The sequence below is a fragment of the Oncorhynchus mykiss genome, chromosome 29, assembly GCF_057628025.1.
Source record: "Oncorhynchus mykiss isolate SJ-2025 chromosome 29, ASM5762802v1, whole genome shotgun sequence".
Lineage (NCBI taxonomy): Eukaryota > Metazoa > Chordata > Actinopteri > Salmoniformes > Salmonidae > Oncorhynchus > Oncorhynchus mykiss.
Window position 1 is genome coordinate 35008990 of NC_143050.1, and position 19052 is coordinate 35028041.

The 19052-nt window shown below is 42.8% G+C and overlaps 2 protein-coding genes across 5 annotated transcripts in view; one reads left to right on the forward strand and one right to left on the reverse strand.

Annotated features, from left to right (window-relative positions):
• LOC110509662 (junction-mediating and -regulatory protein) overlaps nt 1-5195 on the forward strand; it is a 59197-nt gene extending 54002 nt beyond the window's left edge. The window contains exons 8-10 of the mRNA XM_021590679.3: nt 2145-2243; nt 2336-2831; nt 2943-5195. Of these exons, the coding sequence (XP_021446354.3) occupies nt 2145-2243; nt 2336-2831; nt 2943-3265 (918 nt within the window). The 3' untranslated portion in view covers nt 3266-5195. The remainder of the gene's footprint in view (nt 1-2144; nt 2244-2335; nt 2832-2942) is intronic.
• Nucleotides 5196-5468: 273 nt separating this feature from the next.
• Nucleotides 5469-19052, reverse strand: part of LOC110509661 (homer protein homolog 1) — a 72196-nt gene continuing 58612 nt past the window's right edge. The window contains exons 5-10 of one of the 4 annotated variants that reach the window (XM_021590677.3): nt 18834-18905; nt 18068-18216; nt 17079-17238; nt 16424-16534; nt 16013-16093; nt 5469-9400 (exon numbers count right to left, since the gene is read on the reverse strand). In XM_021590677.3, coding sequence (XP_021446352.1) covers nt 9206-9400; nt 16013-16093; nt 16424-16534; nt 17079-17238; nt 18068-18216; nt 18834-18905 — 768 coding nt within the window. In that variant the 3' untranslated portion in view covers nt 5469-9205. Of the gene's footprint in view, nt 9401-15000; nt 16094-16423; nt 16535-17078; nt 17239-18067; nt 18217-18833; nt 18906-19052 lie in introns of those variants that run through there. The other 3 variants (XM_021590678.3, XM_090227085.1, XM_090227086.1) reach the window with 3 other exon arrangements.

A 19052-nucleotide genomic window follows, 5' to 3' on the forward strand; every position in this document is an offset into this window, starting at 1 on the left:
TGTTTGGTGAATTTTGGACAATTCCTCCTAACTTATTGTGGGAAGCTTGTGGAAGGCTACCCAAAATGTTTGACCCAAGTTAAACAATTCAAAGGCAATGCTACCAAATACTAATTGAGTGTACAGTCGTGGCCAAAAGTTTTGAGAATGACACAAATATTAATTTTCACCAAGTCTGCTGCCTCAGTTTGTATGATGGCAATTTGCATATACTCCAGAATGTTACGAAGATTGATCAGATGAATTGCAATTATTTGCAAAGTCCTTCTTTGCCATGCAAATGAACTGAATCCCCAAAAACATTTCCACTGCATTTCAGCCCTGCCACAAATGGACCAGCTGATTATCTCGTTAACACAGGTGTGAGTGTTGACGAGGACAAGGCTGGAGACCACTCACGCTGATTGAGTTTGAATAACAGACTGGAAGCTTCAAAAGGAGGGTGGTGCTTGTAATCATTGTTCTTCCGCTGTCAATCATGGTTACCTGCAAGGAAACACATGCCGTCATCAATGATTTGCACAAAAAGGGCTTCACAGGCAAGGATATTGCTGCCAGTAAGATTGCACCTAAATCAACCATTTATCGGATCATCAAGAACTTCATGGAGAGTGGTTAAATTGTTGTGAAGAAGGCTTCAGGGCGCCCAAGAAAGTCCAGCAAGCGCCAGGACCGTCTCCTAAAGTTGATTCGGCTGCGGGATCGGGGCACCACCAATACAGAGCTTGCTCAGGAATGGCAGCAGGCAGGTGTGAGTGCATCTGCACGCACAGTGAGGCGAAGACTTTTGGAGGATGGCCTGGTGTCAAGAAGGGCAGCCAAGAAGCCACTTCTCTCCAGGAAAAACATCAGGGACAGACTGATATTCTGTGAAAGGTACATGGATTGAACTGCTGAGGACTGGGGTAAAGTCATTTTCCCTGATGAATCCCCTTTCCGATTGTTTGGGGCATCTGGAAAAAAGCTTGTCCGGAGAAGACAAGGTGAGCGCTACCATCAGTCCTGTAGTAAAGCATACAACAGTAAAGCATCCTGAGACCATTCATGTGTGGGGTTGCTTCTCAGCCAAGGGCTCACTCACAATTTTGCCTAAGAACACAGCTATGAATAAAGAATGGTACCAACACATCCTCAGAGAGCAACTTCTCCCAACCATCCAGGAACAGTTTGGTGACAAACAATGCATTTTCCAGCATGATGGAGCACCTTGCCATAAGTTAAAAGTGATAACTAAGTGGCTCGAGGAACAAAACATCAATATTTTGGGTCCATGGCTAGGAACTCCCCCGACCTTTATCCCATTGAGAACTTGTGGTCATTCCTCAAGAGACGGGTGGACAAACAGAAACCCACAAATTCTGACAAACTCCAAGCATTGATTATGCAAGAATGGGCTGCCATCAGTCAGGATGTGGCCCAGAAGTTAATTGACAGCATTTCAGGGCGGATTGCAGAGGTCTTGAAAAAGAAGGGTCAACACTGCAAATATTGACTCTTTGCATCAACTTCATGTAATTGTCAATAAAAGCCTTTGACACTTATGAAATGCTTGTAATTATACTTCAATGTTCCATAGTACCATCTGACAAAAATATCTAAAGATGCTGAAACAGCAAACGTTGCGGAATATAATATTTGTGTCATTCTCAAAACTTTTGGCCATGACTGTATGTAAACTTCTGACCCACTGGGAATGTGATGAAAGAAATAAAAGCTGAAATAAATCATTCTCTACTATTATTCTGACATTTCACATTCTTAAAATAAAGTGGTGATCCTAACTGACCTAAGACAGGGAATTTTTACTAGGATTAAATGTCAGAAATTGTGAAATACTTACACCTGAGCCAAAAACATTTAAAGTATGTAAACTTCCGACTTCTACTGTATGTGACTTATGTGGCAGGTTAGGAGAACTTACGTAGCAGGTTAGGATAATTAATGTGGCAGGTTAGGAGAATTAGGTTAAGGTTAGGAAAAGGGTTAGGGTTAGCGAAAATGCTTTCCCAACCTTCTGCGAAAAGTCACTTCTGGTCATAACTGTATGGAAGTGGCGTGTTTTCAAGGAGTCCCGTTTGTGTTGATTCAGTATAACAGGGATGATGGTGAGTATTGTTCTTCATCCTATCTGTGTTTCTCCGTAGCGAGGGGAGGAGCAGGAGGAAGAGGAGGAGGAGAGGAGTAACACCAAAATGAGTCTGGATAGATCAAGAACTCTGGACAGACTACGCAGCTTCAAACAGGTGAGGTCGCCGCTACCTCTGAAGAACACTCAAATTCTCATGCTGTGTTTAGACTCGGGTCATGTTGTAACTGTTGGTTCTGTCTGTTGCAGCGTTTCCCTGGTCAGGTGACTCTGAAGTCCAGCAGACTGCTTATGTCTCACGGCCAGTCCCGGAAGAAAACCATCTCCTCCTCCCCCCTCTCCCCTGCGGGGAGGCCTGAGACCCTAGCTGCCAGTGTCCAGACAGACACCGCTGACCTCTCAGAGCTCTCTGCCCCTTCCTCTGATGCCTGTGGTCACCTGCTAGGTGGTGCCACTGGGCCTCTCTCTGCCCCCTCCTCTCTAACTCCTCTCTCAGCGCTCCAGTCCTCTGCACCTCCACCACCTCCTCCTCCCCCACCCCCTCCCTCCTTAGAGGACCTCTCCAGTGAAGGAGGGGAGCGGGCTCACCCCACTAGCCCAGTTCGCCAGTCCAAGGCTGGGTTGGATTCAGAGCCTCTCCCTCTGGCTCCTTTCTCCCCACGGTTCTTTGACAGCAGTCAGCTGCAGACAGCCAGGAAGAAACTGAAGAAGACCGCCTCGCTGGACTCCTCACAGTGGAGGAGAGGTGAGTCATGACAACATACTATTACTAATAATGTATTTTAAAGGAATATTTCTAAATGAGAAATTGACTTGATTTTTCCTCTGACATTGTTCCATTCTCCCATCTCTACAGCGAGTTCCCCCATGGACGAGGTCCTGAACTCCCTCAAGCGAGGCAGCTTCCACCTGCGGAAGGCAGAGCTCCGGGTCCTAGCCCCCGATCCAGACGATGACGAGAGCAACAACATCCTGGCCCAGATCAGGCAGGGCGTTAGGCTGAGGAAGGTGCGGACGCGGCCGGACCAGCAGCGGCACCCCAAGGGCTCGTTCCCCCACTCTGCCGACGCTCTGACCCGCTCCATCCACGAAGCCCTGAGACGCATCAAGGAGGCTTCGCCTGAGTCCGAGTCTGAGGACGAGGGCCTGCCCTGCACCGACTGGGACTCTGACCTTTGATCTCAGCCTGCTACTATCTACTATTTCTGGCTCCACACGGACAGACCCAGAAAGCGGTGTAGAGATGTTTCCTGATGTTTTTTTTCTTCAGAAAATAGGTCAGAAGTAACTTTCTTACTGTTTCTTCTCATCTTTGAAATGGACCACTAGCCTTTCCTCCTGGTTTTCTATGTTGTGCTCCTCCTGCTCTATCCCAAGTCAAGCACATTGAGATCCTTGTGATGGAAGTCACTATGGAAATGAAATTCCTTCATTCGATTCCTTCATTGTCCTGTACCAAGTGGGGGAATAAGGGCCCCTTGTCAGTGCACCGACTAGAAAGCTAGGGTTCTGGGATCACGTATGTAGACTGAACTATGAGGTTGGAGAGTTGAACTGTAGGTTGCTGTGGTGCGTTTGCTTTTACATGTGACAGGATTGAGCGTTTTCTTCAACGTTTCTTCAACCCCCTGCAGAATAAGGTGTGTTATTGCTTGGCTGGAACAAAAGCTTGCACCCACATGGGTGAGCTTGGCCACCCCTGGTATTGGGGTTGAGAAGTCACGATGATGTTCTCTGTAAGATCGGAGCCCTGACAGCCAGCCGAAGTATGCAGCTCTACCCAGGTGTCATTCATTCCATATACCATATTAATATTCATGAAGTGTGTTGTTTCTGTTGACATTTTTTAAAGTTTGCTTTTACCTTTTACGGTCATTTTTATTTCCAAAGGAGTGTTTTTTTTTTACTGCCTTGTTTTTACTGCTATTATTTTCCAAGCGAGTCCACTAGTACCGGTTTTACCAGGAGTCGCTTCATGTTTTTAATCTACCTTTCACTATTTTATCAGTTTTTATATCTAAGAGTTGTGTCAAAACTGAAACGATTCTTGCACTGTATGAAGGACACAATGAAGAAAGAATGCTGTACTGTTAGGAACTGAAGGACTGAGAGTGCACAACTGCTGTCCAAATTGTTTGGCCAGGTCATAGTACTGTATTTTTCCAGCACCATCTTCAGTGGTCTTGAAAAACAGTCACATAGAAATGTATGGTGCTGATATTATTGTCTGTCATATAGAATAGGGATCCTGTCAGCTCCATTCATCATATTTCTATCTGTGTGTTTACCTCACTGAATCCACCAGTGGTGTGGTAACTAACCTCAGTGAGTTAGTGGACTGAGCATATGGAGCTCATGCTGTGTCTTTATGGCAAGTGGTCAAAATCCAATCATGTGACTTTCTGCAGCATCCAGATCTCTGGCTGCGTCTCAGTATGAAGTGGGTTCCTCGTCTCCTCTCCATCTGCACTGATCTATAAAGCGTGGGTAGGTGACAGCAACATAGTGGAATTAGCTTTCCACGCTCTTAGTGCAGATGGAGAGAAGTTTAGGAGTCTAGAGGCAGTCATTTTAGTAATGAGATGCCCTCCTAGTCCTGTCTCATGTTCTCGGTAGACAGGTTTTTACAGTATGTATATCTGTTGGGAAATCACTCATTCATCATTGTATTTATGTATGTTTTCTTTTATACATATCTTTGTATAATCCAAATGTATTATTAGTTTCCATTTTTAGCCATCTAATCTTATTTCTGTCTTCAGCTAACTCTACAGTTTGACCTATGACCTTATGCATGTGGCTGGCCTGGTCTGATTTGAAGATGAATCTGTCACTAGATAAGTGCAATATTAAACTGAAAAATGTATTATAATGTAATCAAGTGTACATCCTGAAAATACATTGGCATGCTTAAAAACGTATTTATTGAGTAACTTTTGTTTTAAGAAATGGAGTAAGGATTTATAAAGCAATATCACGCAATTTAATGTGCTTTTTAAGATGTTTGTTTTTTTTGCATTTGACTCGTCTTTTCCCGTCATCTCATTCCTAACTGCTTTATATATATCCCAGTTATTTTTCCCCTTCAAAATAAAACAAAGTACCAAAATGTCTCCCTGTCCTGTTCTTTGACTTGGCATCACAGAGCCATTAGAGCTCAGCGTTTGGCCAAACCAGCCAGCCTTCTGTTGGGCCTAGCACATCCACGTCAACCACAAATAGTAATTCATAAAAATACTGCCAGATGACCCCCTTTAGGCAGTAAGTGGATGTGATTTTAACTGGTCTCTACAGAGAAGAATGTACAGATTAGACAACCAAAGAAATTAGCAACATTCAGATGAGTGAAAATGGGGAAAATATTACACAACCCTCATTTGTTTAAATTGGTTTTTTATTTTACTATAAACTGAAAATTACAATTGTGTTTAAGCATGTGGCATAATCAACATTTAAAATTATTACTCAAACCTTTCTCCCCTTTCAAACTGTAGAAGTTCAGATCATAAATGAAACGCTATAAAGCCAACTCACTCAGACACCCCATTTAAGTCTCCCAAAGATACTAGAACCAACAACAAGCCCTTAAAGGTCGACGTTGGGCAAAAACTGAAAAATAATGGCTTTAAACTGTATAACTGATCACTGCGCCATCATACCAGGTCAATGCTTAACTTAAATAATTGGATGAATAAGATATTTGGCTAAAGAAGTGTTCTTACCAATCTCTACAGCTTCCATCCAAAAACAAATCGGTCGCAGCGCACGACACATCAACAAACCACCAAAGGCACACCCCATTACTGTTTGAGAAAGGGGCAGTGTCTGACCACTTTTCGTGCCCAAAGTTGACCTTTAAATAGTGTTCTTCACATATACATATAGTTATAATTTTTTATACATTATCACAGATTTTTGGCAATAGTAAATCCCACAAAAGTACCGTAGTTAGTTACCATTGATCCATATTTGTACCAAAGGCAACGTCAACAAAATTCACATTCTGTACAGGAAAATATTTTGGCAAAAGGAAAGAAAGTCTCTCTGCAATCCTCACCTGCTATGCACAAATTACTATAAATCCATTAGCTTTTTAAATAGTTCAAACATATTGCCAGTCTTTTTTTCTCATACCTAAAAAAAACCAACCAACCTTGATACCCACATATCAGACATAAAAAAAAAAGACAAGAGTAAGTGACAAACATCTTTGTTTGATACAATTCTCATTAAAATCTGTGGTTATAATATATCTGGAATAATAAATAAAGGGAAAACACCATGAACCAATCAATCATTGCACTTCCAAGTCGCAACAGAAACAAGGGGAGGGAAAATAAAGAAGAAAAAAAAATCATTGTTTTGGATTCACCCAAACATACAATTCCATTTTCACAAGAGCACTATAAATGTGTTATATTAGTATTTGTAATAAAAAAGTTTATAGAAAGGAAAGACTTCTGAGCCATACCCCAGCGTCTGGGCTTGGAGTAGCATTGTCTCTCCTAACATTTCCCAGAAGAAGAGGAAAGTACCTGAAAGTGAGACTTCAACATGTTTATTTTTCTTCTGGATGCTCCCTCTTTGTATTGCTCATTTAGTATAGAAGGTTGTCCAAGATCTGTTCTCAATCTTGGACAATATGCCAGATTCTTCTTCAATCTCCATGGTAACATTGTGATAGGAGGGAGGACATTGGGAGCGTTTCATAAAGTGACTGGGAGGTCATCTGTCTGACCTCTGACCCTTAGTCCTAGTCCAGTGTCAGATGGGGCCTCAGAGCGAACGGCCATAGAGTCCAGTGAAACGCTGTAAAGACCAGTGAGTCTGACTCTCCATTTCCATGACATCTGATCATCTGACTGTCCTTTTGGCTGACATTGATATCTCCATAGTAAACAGAGCAATAGTAGTACTGTAGTCATAACGGAATAAGAAACCAGTAGATGTAGAATAGTTCAAAAACAGACCTGAATGTGTGGCGACGACAGCGAAGAGTAAACAATAATAGCAAAACATCCACCAGCGAACGACTCTGGATGACTGAACTGAACTTTGCACCAAATAAAATGTAGAAAATGAGCGTTTCCTTTTACCTTTTCAAAGTCTGTGATGGAAGAAAACCCTGAAGCAAAATAACCGACCATATTCAACATCCCCTCCTATGGAATGCTAGCCAGACTCCGCAATTTTTTGTTGTTGTTGAAAATACAGTGCATTCGGAATATATTCAGACCCCTTGGCTTTTTCCACATGTTGTTACGTTACAGCCTTATTCTAAAATGGATTATATAAAAATGTTACTCATCAATCTACACACAATAACCCATAATAACAAAGCGAAAAAAATATTGGCAAATTTGGCAAATGTATTAAATATAAAAAACAGAATTTACATAAGTATTCAGACCCTTTGCTATGAGACTCAAAATTGACCTCAGGTGCATCCTGTTTCCATTGATCATCTTTGAGATGTTTCTACAACTTGGAGTCCACCTGTGGTAAATTCAATTGATTGGACATGATTTGGAAAGGCGCACACCTGTCTATATAAGGTCCCACGGTTGACAGTGCATGTCAGAGCAAAAACCAAGCCATGGGTTCAAAGGAATTGTCCGTAGAGCTCCGAGACAGGATTGTGTCGAGGCACAGATCTGGGAAAGGGTACCACAAAATGTCTGCTGCATTGAAGGTCCCCAAGTCTTCCTAGAGCTGGCCACCCTGCCAAACTGAGCAATCAGGGGAGGAGGGCCTTGGTCAGGGAGAACCCGATGGTCACTCTGACAGAGCTCCACAGTGCCTCTGTGGAGATGGGAGAACCTTCTAGAAGGACAACCGTCTCTGCAGCACTCCACCAATCAGGCCTTTATGGTAGAGTTGCCAGACAGAAGTCTCTCCTCAGTAAAAGCACATGACAGCGCACTTGAAGTTTGCCAAAAGGCACCTAAAGGACTCTCAGACCATGAAAAACAAAATTATCTGGTCTGATGAAACCCAGATTGAACTCTTTGGCCTGAATGCCAAGTGTCACGTCTGGAGGAAACCTGGCACCATCCTTACAGTGAAGCGTGGTGATGGCAGCATCATGCTGTGGGGATGTTTTTCAGCGGCAGGTACTGGGAGACTAGTCAGGATCGAAAGAAAGATGAATGGAGCAAAGTACAGAGAGACCCTTGATGAAAACCTGCTCAAGAGCTCTCAGAACCTCAGACTGGGCCGAAGGTTCATCTTCCAACAGGACAACGGCCCTAAGCACACAGCCAAGACAACACAGGAGTTGTTTCGGGACAAGTCTGAATGTCCTTGAGTGGTCCAGCCAAGCCTGGACTTGAACCTGGGCTCGAACATCTCTGGAGACCTGAAAATAGCTGTGTAGTGACCCTCCCCATCCAACCTGACAGAGCTTGAGAGGATCTGCAGAGAATAATGGGAAAAACTCCCCAAATACAGGTGTGCCAAGCTTGTAGTGTCATACCCGATTTGAAGGTGCTTCAACAAAGTACTGAGAAAGGGTCTGAATACTTACGTAATTGTGATATTCATTTTTTTTGCAAAAAAATTCTAAAAACCTGTTTTTGCTTTGTCATTATGGGGTATTGCATGTAGATTGATGGCGAAAAAAAATAATATTTTTTTTAGAATAAGGCTGTAACCTAACACAATGTGGAAAAAAATCAAGGGGTTCTGATTACTTTCCAAATGCACTGTAAATATTTGAGCAGTTTGTAGTCAGAGCGTAAATAACATTCCACAGGGAGGAAGAAGAAGAGATGGAAGGCAGGGAAGGCAGGGTGTAAGCAAAGCCTCAACAGGAACTCTGTGAAGTGAGTGAGTGTATGTGCATACAGTATACAGGTGTACCAGCATTATGCACATTGTGAACATTAGCCAAAACTAAATCCAAGCGAGCAAGTCTATCTATTTACTACCAATGTGCACGTTTTCAGTAGAGTGGAGCATAATGACTATATGTGTAATAATAACAGAGTGAATATTTTCGTGCAGTGCCTTTGTGCACTGACTAGCAATATTCTCCTGTCACTGTGTTGTTATAATGGTGGTGATGGTGTAGGAATACTGAAGCTCCACCAGGGGGCTCTGTAGTGGCACTTCTCTCCTCTAGCTGCTGCTGCCCTCAATGAGTCTGGCCAGGCTGTCTCTGAGCTCTGTCAGCTCAAAGATCTTCCCGTCCAGCAGCTCCAGCAGGGTGCGCAGACTCTTCCTGAAGGCCTCTCTCTCCAGCTGACTGCCCTCCAGACGCTGCTCTAACTCCACCAGCTGAGCTTCCAACGTCTGGTTCCTCTCCTCCGTCTCCTGGGAGTGGAGGGGAGCAGGTGTTAACATGTGCACACACACACATTCATAAAACACTCACTCGTTAACAGTGAAAACGTAACATTATGATTATAACTACTGTTCCCTGAAGGAGGGGAACGAGGTACAACATACTATGGGGGCGTCGCACTCTCGCGACTTCAGTTGAGGGATCTAAAATCACGCCTGACAAGGCCAATGAAATCTGTGCCTTGCTGGAAGCCCTGCCTTCCCCAGGTGATACGCCATATTCTCAGAACATAACATATTCATGTTCGAGACGCGATTCATGTCCAGGTTCCTGAGGGTGAGGAGAATATCCCATCAACGGTCCCCTGAAACGTGTCTAGAACATTCACGTGTCCAGTTTCCTGAGGGTGAGGAGAATATCCCATCAACGGTCCCATGAAACGTGTCTAGAACATTCACGTGTCCAGTTTTCTGAGGGTGAGGAGAATATCCCATCAACGGTCCCATGAAACGTGTCTAGAACATTCATATCTTATGTTCTGAGAACATGGCAACCATGTTCTGTGTATGTTTGGTGGGACATTGATTGAATATTCTCCTAACCCAACAGAAAACTGGACACATGAATGTTCTTGCAACGTTCCCATGAAACATGTCTAGAACATTCATGTCATAAGTTCGAGGAACATAGTAACTACATTCTGGGTAAGTTATATTGTGTAACAGTATAGACTTTACGTCCGTCCCCTCTCCCCGACCTGGGTGCGAACCAGGGACGCTCTGCACACATCAACAGTCACCCTCGAAGCATCGTTACCCATCGCTCAACAAAAGCCACAGCCCTTGCAGCGCAAGGGGAACAACTACTTCAAGGTCTCAGAGTGAGTGATGTCACCGATTGAAACGCTATTAGCGCACACCACCGCAAACTAGCTAGCCATTTCACATCGGTTACAATTGGACATTACGGGAATGGTCTCTTGGACATATTTATTGCACATCCCAGGAACATTCCTATGAAGATTTTAGTTAATGACCTAATGGGAACTAAGGAATGTTCTCTAAAGTTGTTTGTTGTGAGCTGAGAAGTCCCGACCCCTTTTCGAAGAAAGGAAATACCGTCTGTACCAGCTGTCCTGGATCCGACAAAGAAACCACTCGGATTGCCCGCGTCTGGAGACGGCAGGATATTGCCTCCCCCAAAACGGACACCAAGGCCTTGGGAACAGTCGACGTGATGACGGCCCAGGAGCGTGAGGGGCGCGCAACAAATTGTAGCCTGTAACCCGACATCACCGTTCGCATGATCCAGAGAAACACTGTGCATGCGCGCCATTGGTTAGAGCAGACAGCAAGCCTCCTGTCAAGTGCCATCTGAAGGGGCGCTACGCCATCTTGTGGACTGATAGAGATGGGATATTTTTTAGTTTCGACCACCATGTGTCTGAACGTGGAGAAGGGACACTTTATTGAACCCACATGTGGGAGACGAAACACATTTGGTACCCGTGAACACTGTGGAACTTTGAGTTGACACAACTGTGTTTATGCGCCAAGGTTTGCCTGGAACCCGGGCCAGGCTGTGTTCACGGACTCCGGCAATCAGTGACGTACCCCGATTGGCAGTGCCCCTTGATGGTACTTCTGTCACAGCGAGCCTGCCACGGTTTTAGCCGGTGACCGGCTGGCACCCAGCGCTGGACCCGTACGCATTAAAAATAGACCCAGGAAAACCGCTATCATGAAGGTTATCATACACACTAGCCATAGATACCGGCGCCTCAGCACCTTACAACTCAGCTGGAAAAGGGCCAGACAGCTTTGAAAAACTGACCCCTTCTGTGGTAAAAAACAGGCGATTCGTAATAGAATCTAATTCCCCAGGAATGAAACCAATTATAGAACCCATAACAGTGTATCACTAAGCACCTCATAGGGACTAGTGAGCAATGAGCCACCTATGGGGGAGGACTGCCCCCTTGTGGACAGAGAGTAAATCCACTAACTTATTACCATCACCCTGGGGAGATTGATATACAGTACCCTCAGAAAGTATTCATAACGCATGGCTTGTTCCACATTTTGTTGTGTTACCGCATGATTTCTAAATGGATTAAATATATGTTCTTCACACACACACAGACACACACACACACACACAACTACCCCATAATGACAAAGTAAAAACAAGTTTTAGAAATGATTGCACGTTTTTAAAATGAAGTACAGAAATATCTAATTTACATACAGTACCAGTCAAAAGTTTGGACACACCTAATCATTTCAGGGTTTTTCTTTATTTTTACTATTTTCTAGTGAAAACATCAAAGCGATGAAATAACACATATGGAATCATGTAATAACCGAAAAAAAGTGTTAAACCAATCAAAATAAGAGCTCAAGTCCAAATTATGGCAAGATCAGCTCAAATAAGCAAAGAGAAGCGACAGTCCATCATTACTTTAAGACATGAAGGTCAGTCAGTGTGGAAAATTTGCAGTCGCAAAAACCATCAAGTGCTATGATGAAACTGGCTCTCATGAGGACTGCCACAGGAATGGAAGACTCAGAGTTACCTCTGCTGCAGAAGTTCATTAGAGTTACCAGCCTCAGAAATTGCAGCCCAAACTGTTCAGAGGGGACTGCGTGAATCAGGCCTTCATTGTCGAATTTCTGCAAAGAAACCACTACTAAAGGACACCAATAAGAAGAGACTTGCTTGGGCCAAGAAACACGAGCAATGGACATTAGACCGGTGGAAATCTGTCCTTTAATGAGTCCAAATTTTACATTTTTGGTTCCAACCGCCGTGTCTTTGTGAGACGCAGAGTAAGTGAACGTATGATCTCTGCCTGAATGAACGATCTCCGCATATGTGGTTCCCACCCTGAAGCATGGAGGAGTGTGATGGTGCTTAGCTGGTGACACTGTCAGTGATTTATAATTGAAGTCGGAAGTTTACATACACCTTAGCCAAATACATTTAAACTCAGTATTTCACAATTCCTGACATTTAATCTGAGTAAAAAATCCCCGTTTTAGGTAATTTGGACCACCACTTTATTTTAAGAATGTGAAATGTCAGTATAATAGTAGTGAGAAGGATTTATTTCAGCTTTTATTTATTTCATCACATTCCCAGCTGGTCAGAAGTTTACATACACTCAATTAGTATTTGGTAGCATTGCCTTTAAATTGTTTAACTTGGGTCAAACGTTTTGAGTAGCCCATTTTGGCCCATTCCTCCTGACAGAGCTGGTGTAACTGAGTCAGGTTTGTAGGCCTCCTTGCTCGCACACAGTCATTGTCCATTTGGAAGACCCATTTGGGACCAAGCTTTTTACTTCTTGACTGATGTCTTGAGATGTTGCTTCAATATATCCACATAATTTTTCTCCCTCTTGATGCCATCTATTTGTGAAGTGCACCAGTCCCTCCTGCAGCAAAGCACCACCACAACATGATGCTGCCACCCCCATGCTTCACGGTTGGGATGGTGTTCTTCGGTTTGCAAGCCTCCCCCTTTTTCCTCCAAACATAACGATGGTCATTATGGCCAAACAGTTATATTTTTGTTTCATCAAATCAGAGGACATTTCTCCAAAAAGTACGATCTTTGTCCCCATGTGCAGTTGCAAACCGTAGTCTGGCTTTTTTTATGGCGATTTTGGAGCAGTGGCTTCTTCCTTGCTGAGCGGCCTTTCAGGTTATGTCGATATAGGATTCATTTTACTGTGGATATAGATACTTTTGTACCTGCTTCCTCCAGCATCTTCACAAGGTCCTTTGCTGTTGTTCTGGGATTGTTTTGCACTTGTCACACCAAATTACGTTCATCTCTAGGATACAGAATGTATCTCGTTCCTGAGCAGTATGACGGCTGTGTGGTCCCATGGTGTTTATACTTGTGTATTATTGTTTGTACACGTGAACGTGGTACCTTCAAGCGTTTTGAAATTGCTCCCAAGGATGAACCAGACTTGTGGAGGTCTACAATTTTTTTCTGAGGTCTTGGCTGATTTCTTTTGATTTTCCAATGATGTCAATCAAAGAGGCACCGAGTTTGAAGGTAGGCCTTGAAATGCATCCACAGGCACACTTCAAATTGACTCAAATTATGTCAATTAGCATATCAGAAGCTTTTAAAGCCATTACATAATTTTCTGGAATTGTCCTAGTTGTTTATAGGCACAGTCAACTTAGTGTATGTAAACCTCTGACCCACTGGAATTGTGATACAGTGAATTAATCCATCTGTAAACAATTGTTGGAAAATGTACTTGTGTCATGCACTAACTGACTTGCCAAAACTATAGTATGTTAACAAAACATTTGTGGAGTGTTTGCAAAACAAGTGATAATGACTCCAACCTAAGTGTATGTAAACTTCCGACTTCAACTGTATTTATAATTGAAGGCACACTTAACCAGCATGGCTACCACAGCATTCTGCAGCGATAAGCCATCCCATCTGGTTGCCATGTTCTCAGAACATAAGATATGAATGTTCTAGGCAAGTTTCAGGGGAACATTGCTAGAACATTCATGTGTTCAGTTTTCTTTGGGTTAGGAAAATATTCCATCAATGTCCCACAGCTCCAGGCCGTGTAGTGAAGGAAAAGCAGCCAACAAGTGCTCAGCATATGTGGGAACTCCTTCAAGACTGTTGTAAAAGCATTCCAGGTGAAGCTGGTTGATGCTGGTTCAAGGAAAAGGGTGGCTACTTTGAAGAATCTAAAATATATTTTGATTTAACACTTTTTTGGTTACTACATGATTCCATATGTGTTATTTCATAGTTTTGATGTCTTCACTATTATTCTACAATGTAGAAAATAGTAAAATAAAGAAAAACCCTTGAATGAGTAGGTGTGTCCAAACTTTTGACTGGTACTGCAAGTATTCACACCCCTAAGTCGATACCTACCTACAGCAGTGAATCTTTCTGGGTACGTTTCTAAGAGCTTTCCACACCTGGATTGTGCAACCTTTGCCCACTACTCTTTTCAAAATTATTCTAGCTCTGTCAAATTGGTTGTTGATCATTGCTAGACAACCATTTTCAGGTCTTGAAAATATTGAGAGTAGTATTCCGTAATTGGATTTTCCACAAACATAACACTTAGTTTTCAAGACAAAAATGTATTACTTTAGTACCTTGTTGCAAACAGGATGCATGTTTTAGAATATTTTGTATTCTGTACAGGCTTTCTTCGACCGGTTTCCTTCCTCTCCCGCAACTGAGTTAGGAAGCACGTCTGTATCTTTGTAGTGACGGTGTATTGATACACCATCCAAAGTGTAATTAATAACTTCACAATGCTCAAAGGGATATTCAATGTCTGCTTTTTTTTTTACCCGTCTAACGGTGGAATTGCTTGGGTATCTCTTTTATTTAATATACGTAGCTAAGGGAGGTTTTCCAATACCTCGCAAAGAAGGGTGGATAAAAAATGTTTTTTTTTTTTTAAACAGACAATGAATATCCATTTGAGCATGGTGATGTTATTAATTACACTTTGGATGGTGTATCAATACACCCAGTCAATACAAAGATACAGGCGTCCTTCCTTACTCAGCTGCCGGAGAGGAAGGAAACCGCTAAGGGAGTTCACCATGAGACCAATGGGGACTTTAAATCAGTTATAGAGTTTAATGGCTGTAATAGGAGAAAACTGAGGATCAACAACATTGTATTTACTCCACAATACTAACCTAATTGACAGAGTGAAAAGAAGGAAGCCTGTACAGAATATTTATTCATTCATTCATTCTTCATCCTGTCTGCAACAAGGCACTAAAGTAATACTCCCAAAAATTTGGCAAAGCAATTTACTATTTGTCCTGAATAAAAAGTGTTATGTTTGGGGCAAATCCAAAACATTACTGAGTACCACTCTCCATATTTTCAAGCATAGTGGTAGCTGAATCATGTTATGGGTATGCTTGTAATCGTTAAGGACAGGGGAGACTATCCGGATAATAAAGAAATGGAATGGCGCTAAGCGCAGGTAAAATCATAGAGGAAAATCTAGCTCAGTCTGCTTTCCACCAGACAGTGGGAGATGAATTCCCCTTTCAGCAGGACAAAACACAAGGCCAAATCTACATTGGAGTTGCTTACCAAGAAGACGGTGAAATTGGTTTCCCATTTAGAAAGATGGAGAACAAGCTATGCTGAAGTTTTGGGCAGGTACAGCCAACAAGCACAAAAATTATATTGTAATATTGTCAAAACTATACGATATATCGTCAAAAATAATATCCCGATATGTAACTTCATACATTTTTTCTCCAATCATTATCCAGGGGATGAGCACGCTCAACCGCTAAGGGACCGTTTAGTTAGTGCCACATAAGACAGTCCCGTGTTCCAAATGTTTGTTTTGGCAGCGTGAATCCTACCTGTCAACACCGAGGTGAAGAGAGGAATAATTGAATCAATGAATCTGATGCCTCAAACTTATCTCCTGTGGAAGGCGGGGCTTCCAGCGAGGCGCAGATTTCATTGGCCTTGTCAGGTGTAATTTTAGATCCTTCAACTGAAGTCACGAGAGTGCCACTGCCCACACTATGTTGTATCGAAGCTGACTGACTGAACAGGTGTGTAAAGGCCCAGTGCGGTGTGTTCATTCGTCTCGCCTGCAGTTTCTGTGTTAGTGATTCCTTTTCAGTCTGGAACTCATTGGCGCTCTCCACTTCCTCTTTCAGCCTCTCCAGTTCCTGCAGGGAGGGAAGAGATACATTTACAAGTTTCAAGTTTTATTTGTCACATGCACAAGTACAGTGAAACACTTAATTTGCAAGCCCTTCCCAACAGTGCAGTATTCAATATCAAAATAGTTGAACCAACAAAAAAAACCCCAGGAGAAATAAGAGATGAGGAAAGAAAAAAGGAGAATGTAAGCTATATACAGGGTCAGTGCCAGTACCAAACTTACAATGTGCAGGGATACTGGAATGGCTCTAAAGACACAGGGCTTACATGTATGCTTTTCTCCCTCACAAATGCAGTTTACATGCCACAAGCACTTGCGCACACACACTCCTTACCTCCTCCTTGGACTTTAATGCCGACTCCAGTTCTTCTATCGTCTGGTTGAGCTCAGTCTTCTGGGATTTGATGACGGTCATCTGACCACTCACACACTCCAGCTCTGTCACCTGAGGACATACACAGTGTGGGTAATCATACAGTTAAAAAAAAATATGTATAATGTTCTTTGCGTAACCATTCTGATCCGTTTGTTCTATTTCTAATATCTCAATTACTTTCACATTACACTTCGAAGTAAGTATTCCGATATGTTTTATTTGTAAAGACAAGTAGTTGAATATTGGAATGTATTTGAAAATACACTTGGAAAGTATTGGTATGTATTTAAAAAGAGTCAAATACACTGACTCAAAAACACTCGCATGCATTTAACGGAGGTATTTGGAAATAATTTGAAAAATAAGTATTTGAAAATACTTTCAAAAAGTTCCAATACAAGTTTTTGATTCGGGCCACATTATTTGAAAAGAAAAACAAAAAAAACACAGAAAATAAGTATTTAAATAACAGATCATCAAATACACATGTATTGAAAACCAGGTCTGCTCTCTTACCCGTTTATAAACTCAGTCTTACTAGTTTGTATAGTTAATTTATCTTAGCCATTTGTGTATTCTCTCTCTATTACTTTATAAAGTTAGTCAGTCTTACGCGTGTATGTAGTCTCTCAGCCTCCTCCTGGTAAGCAGCCAGTTGTTGTTTCCACTGTTTGACATTGGCTGTGGACTCCAGCAGAGCTGCTGTCAGCTTGGCATTGTTGCCCTTCAGGGCTGCCAGCTCGGCCTCCCAGTGCTTGTTTATACTGGACGAACTAGAGACAGACAGACAGCCAACCATAAACTTCAGAAGTTTTTAGGTGACCATGAGTGGAGACCAAGATCCAGACTGATTTAGACCAGGACATGAATGCTTTTTTTGTAGTCTTGAGTGGTCTTAAGACCACAAGATTAACACTCCATCTCAGATAAAACGTCATAATTGTCTTCCTGAAGAATAGAAATGCTATCATTTGACTCTTGGGTAGAATACTAAACCATTCCAGCAGCAATGTACAAATTATACATGTTCAACTTCCTGTTCATCAGCATTACCAAGCTCAGAGGGCAGAGGTGACATAAGGGGAACCACATATAGTGAATATGGAGAGCATTTCCATTCATTTAGTAATTCATAATTAAATCAGAGTGTTTTAATGTAATACTTTACTGCTGTCCAGGGGCTCTGGGACCACATGAATAAGAGATGGATAAATAGACACATCCAAGGCCTGGCCGGGCGAACCTCACGCACGCACGCACTGTACTGCTGCTGTGCCAATTTCACTTTAAACCATCACTCTAAAGAGAGGTCCCAGTGGACAGTTAAACCCCCCCCCCCCATTACTAGGCTGAACATGGGAGCACTGTGGAGTACTGCGTCTGTTCAGCGTGTAACAGAGGAAGATGAGGGAATTTTAAATTAGGGAATTGGAAGACAGTTTTTGTATTTAAATTGGTGTTAGCTTAACATTTCCACAGAACTGAATGTGTTCATTTCTTCAGCCTTCGTCCACCGTCCGACCATGCGTTGCCCAATAAGGTGCACTCTCTTTGGGCTTGGCACCCTACTCCTGCCCCCGGGTTTTAGAGCCTGGTTCTTACCTGTGAGAGAAGGGCAGTTGGTTCTGAGATGGCTCGGCACGGGGCTCGGGGAGGTACTGCGGCGTTTCGGGGGTGGTTCCCCTCTCGTCATCAGTACCGTTGATGCTCTCCGGGGTCAAAGGTGACTGCATGTCGCCGGTGGCTGACTCCTGGAATGACGTAAACCAGAAGGTTAAAATAATAAAAATACCCATAAACTGTTGTTGTATGTTCTCATGTGCTGGGCAAAGAAAAGACTGGTGTAATGTGGAGAGAATATCTGCAAAAATGATTTATACTCCACAGAAAGTGATGTTACATTTAGTTTTTCAAATGAGTTTGTTTATTCTCAAGTGAGTAGGACTATGTGTTTTTAAGTGAGCCTGAAACATCACTTTATGGGAGCATAAATATCTGACATTGGGAGATAAGAGCGTTCATCTGAGACTGAGAAGGAGTTCATTAATCTGGGTGTTAATCTGATATTAGGATGGGAGAGAGAGAGGGGTTGTTAATCCACGGCGGAAGGCAGGGTTCTCCCCAAAGAGTGGAACAGTGCCATTCAACACCTTGTTCAAATCTGGTTTAAATATATACTGTACATCCATTTTTCTAAGATACTGCTGTGACAACATTCTGGGGAGACCCCCTGAAGGGGTGGGCTGGAGTGTGTTAGCCTAGGGTTGGGTGGAAGCTGGAGGTGTCAACGCTGGACTGGGGTAGGAGGCGACGCAGGAGGGTTATCTGAGACTGGGGTCAGATGACAATGATTTTGATTTCATTTTACCTTCTTTCTTACAGGTACTTTGGGAGGTACTTTGGGAAGTACTGGGAGCACATTCTTTTTAACTGCAGCGACCTGGGAAAGAGTTGCAGGGGAGAAGAGATGGGTTGAATGAGCCAATTGAAAGCTGGGGGTGGTTGGGTGGCCAGGTTGGGAGTTTAGCCAGGAAACTGGAGTGAACACACTACTCTTGCTATGGGAGTTGTGACCACGGACACTCCC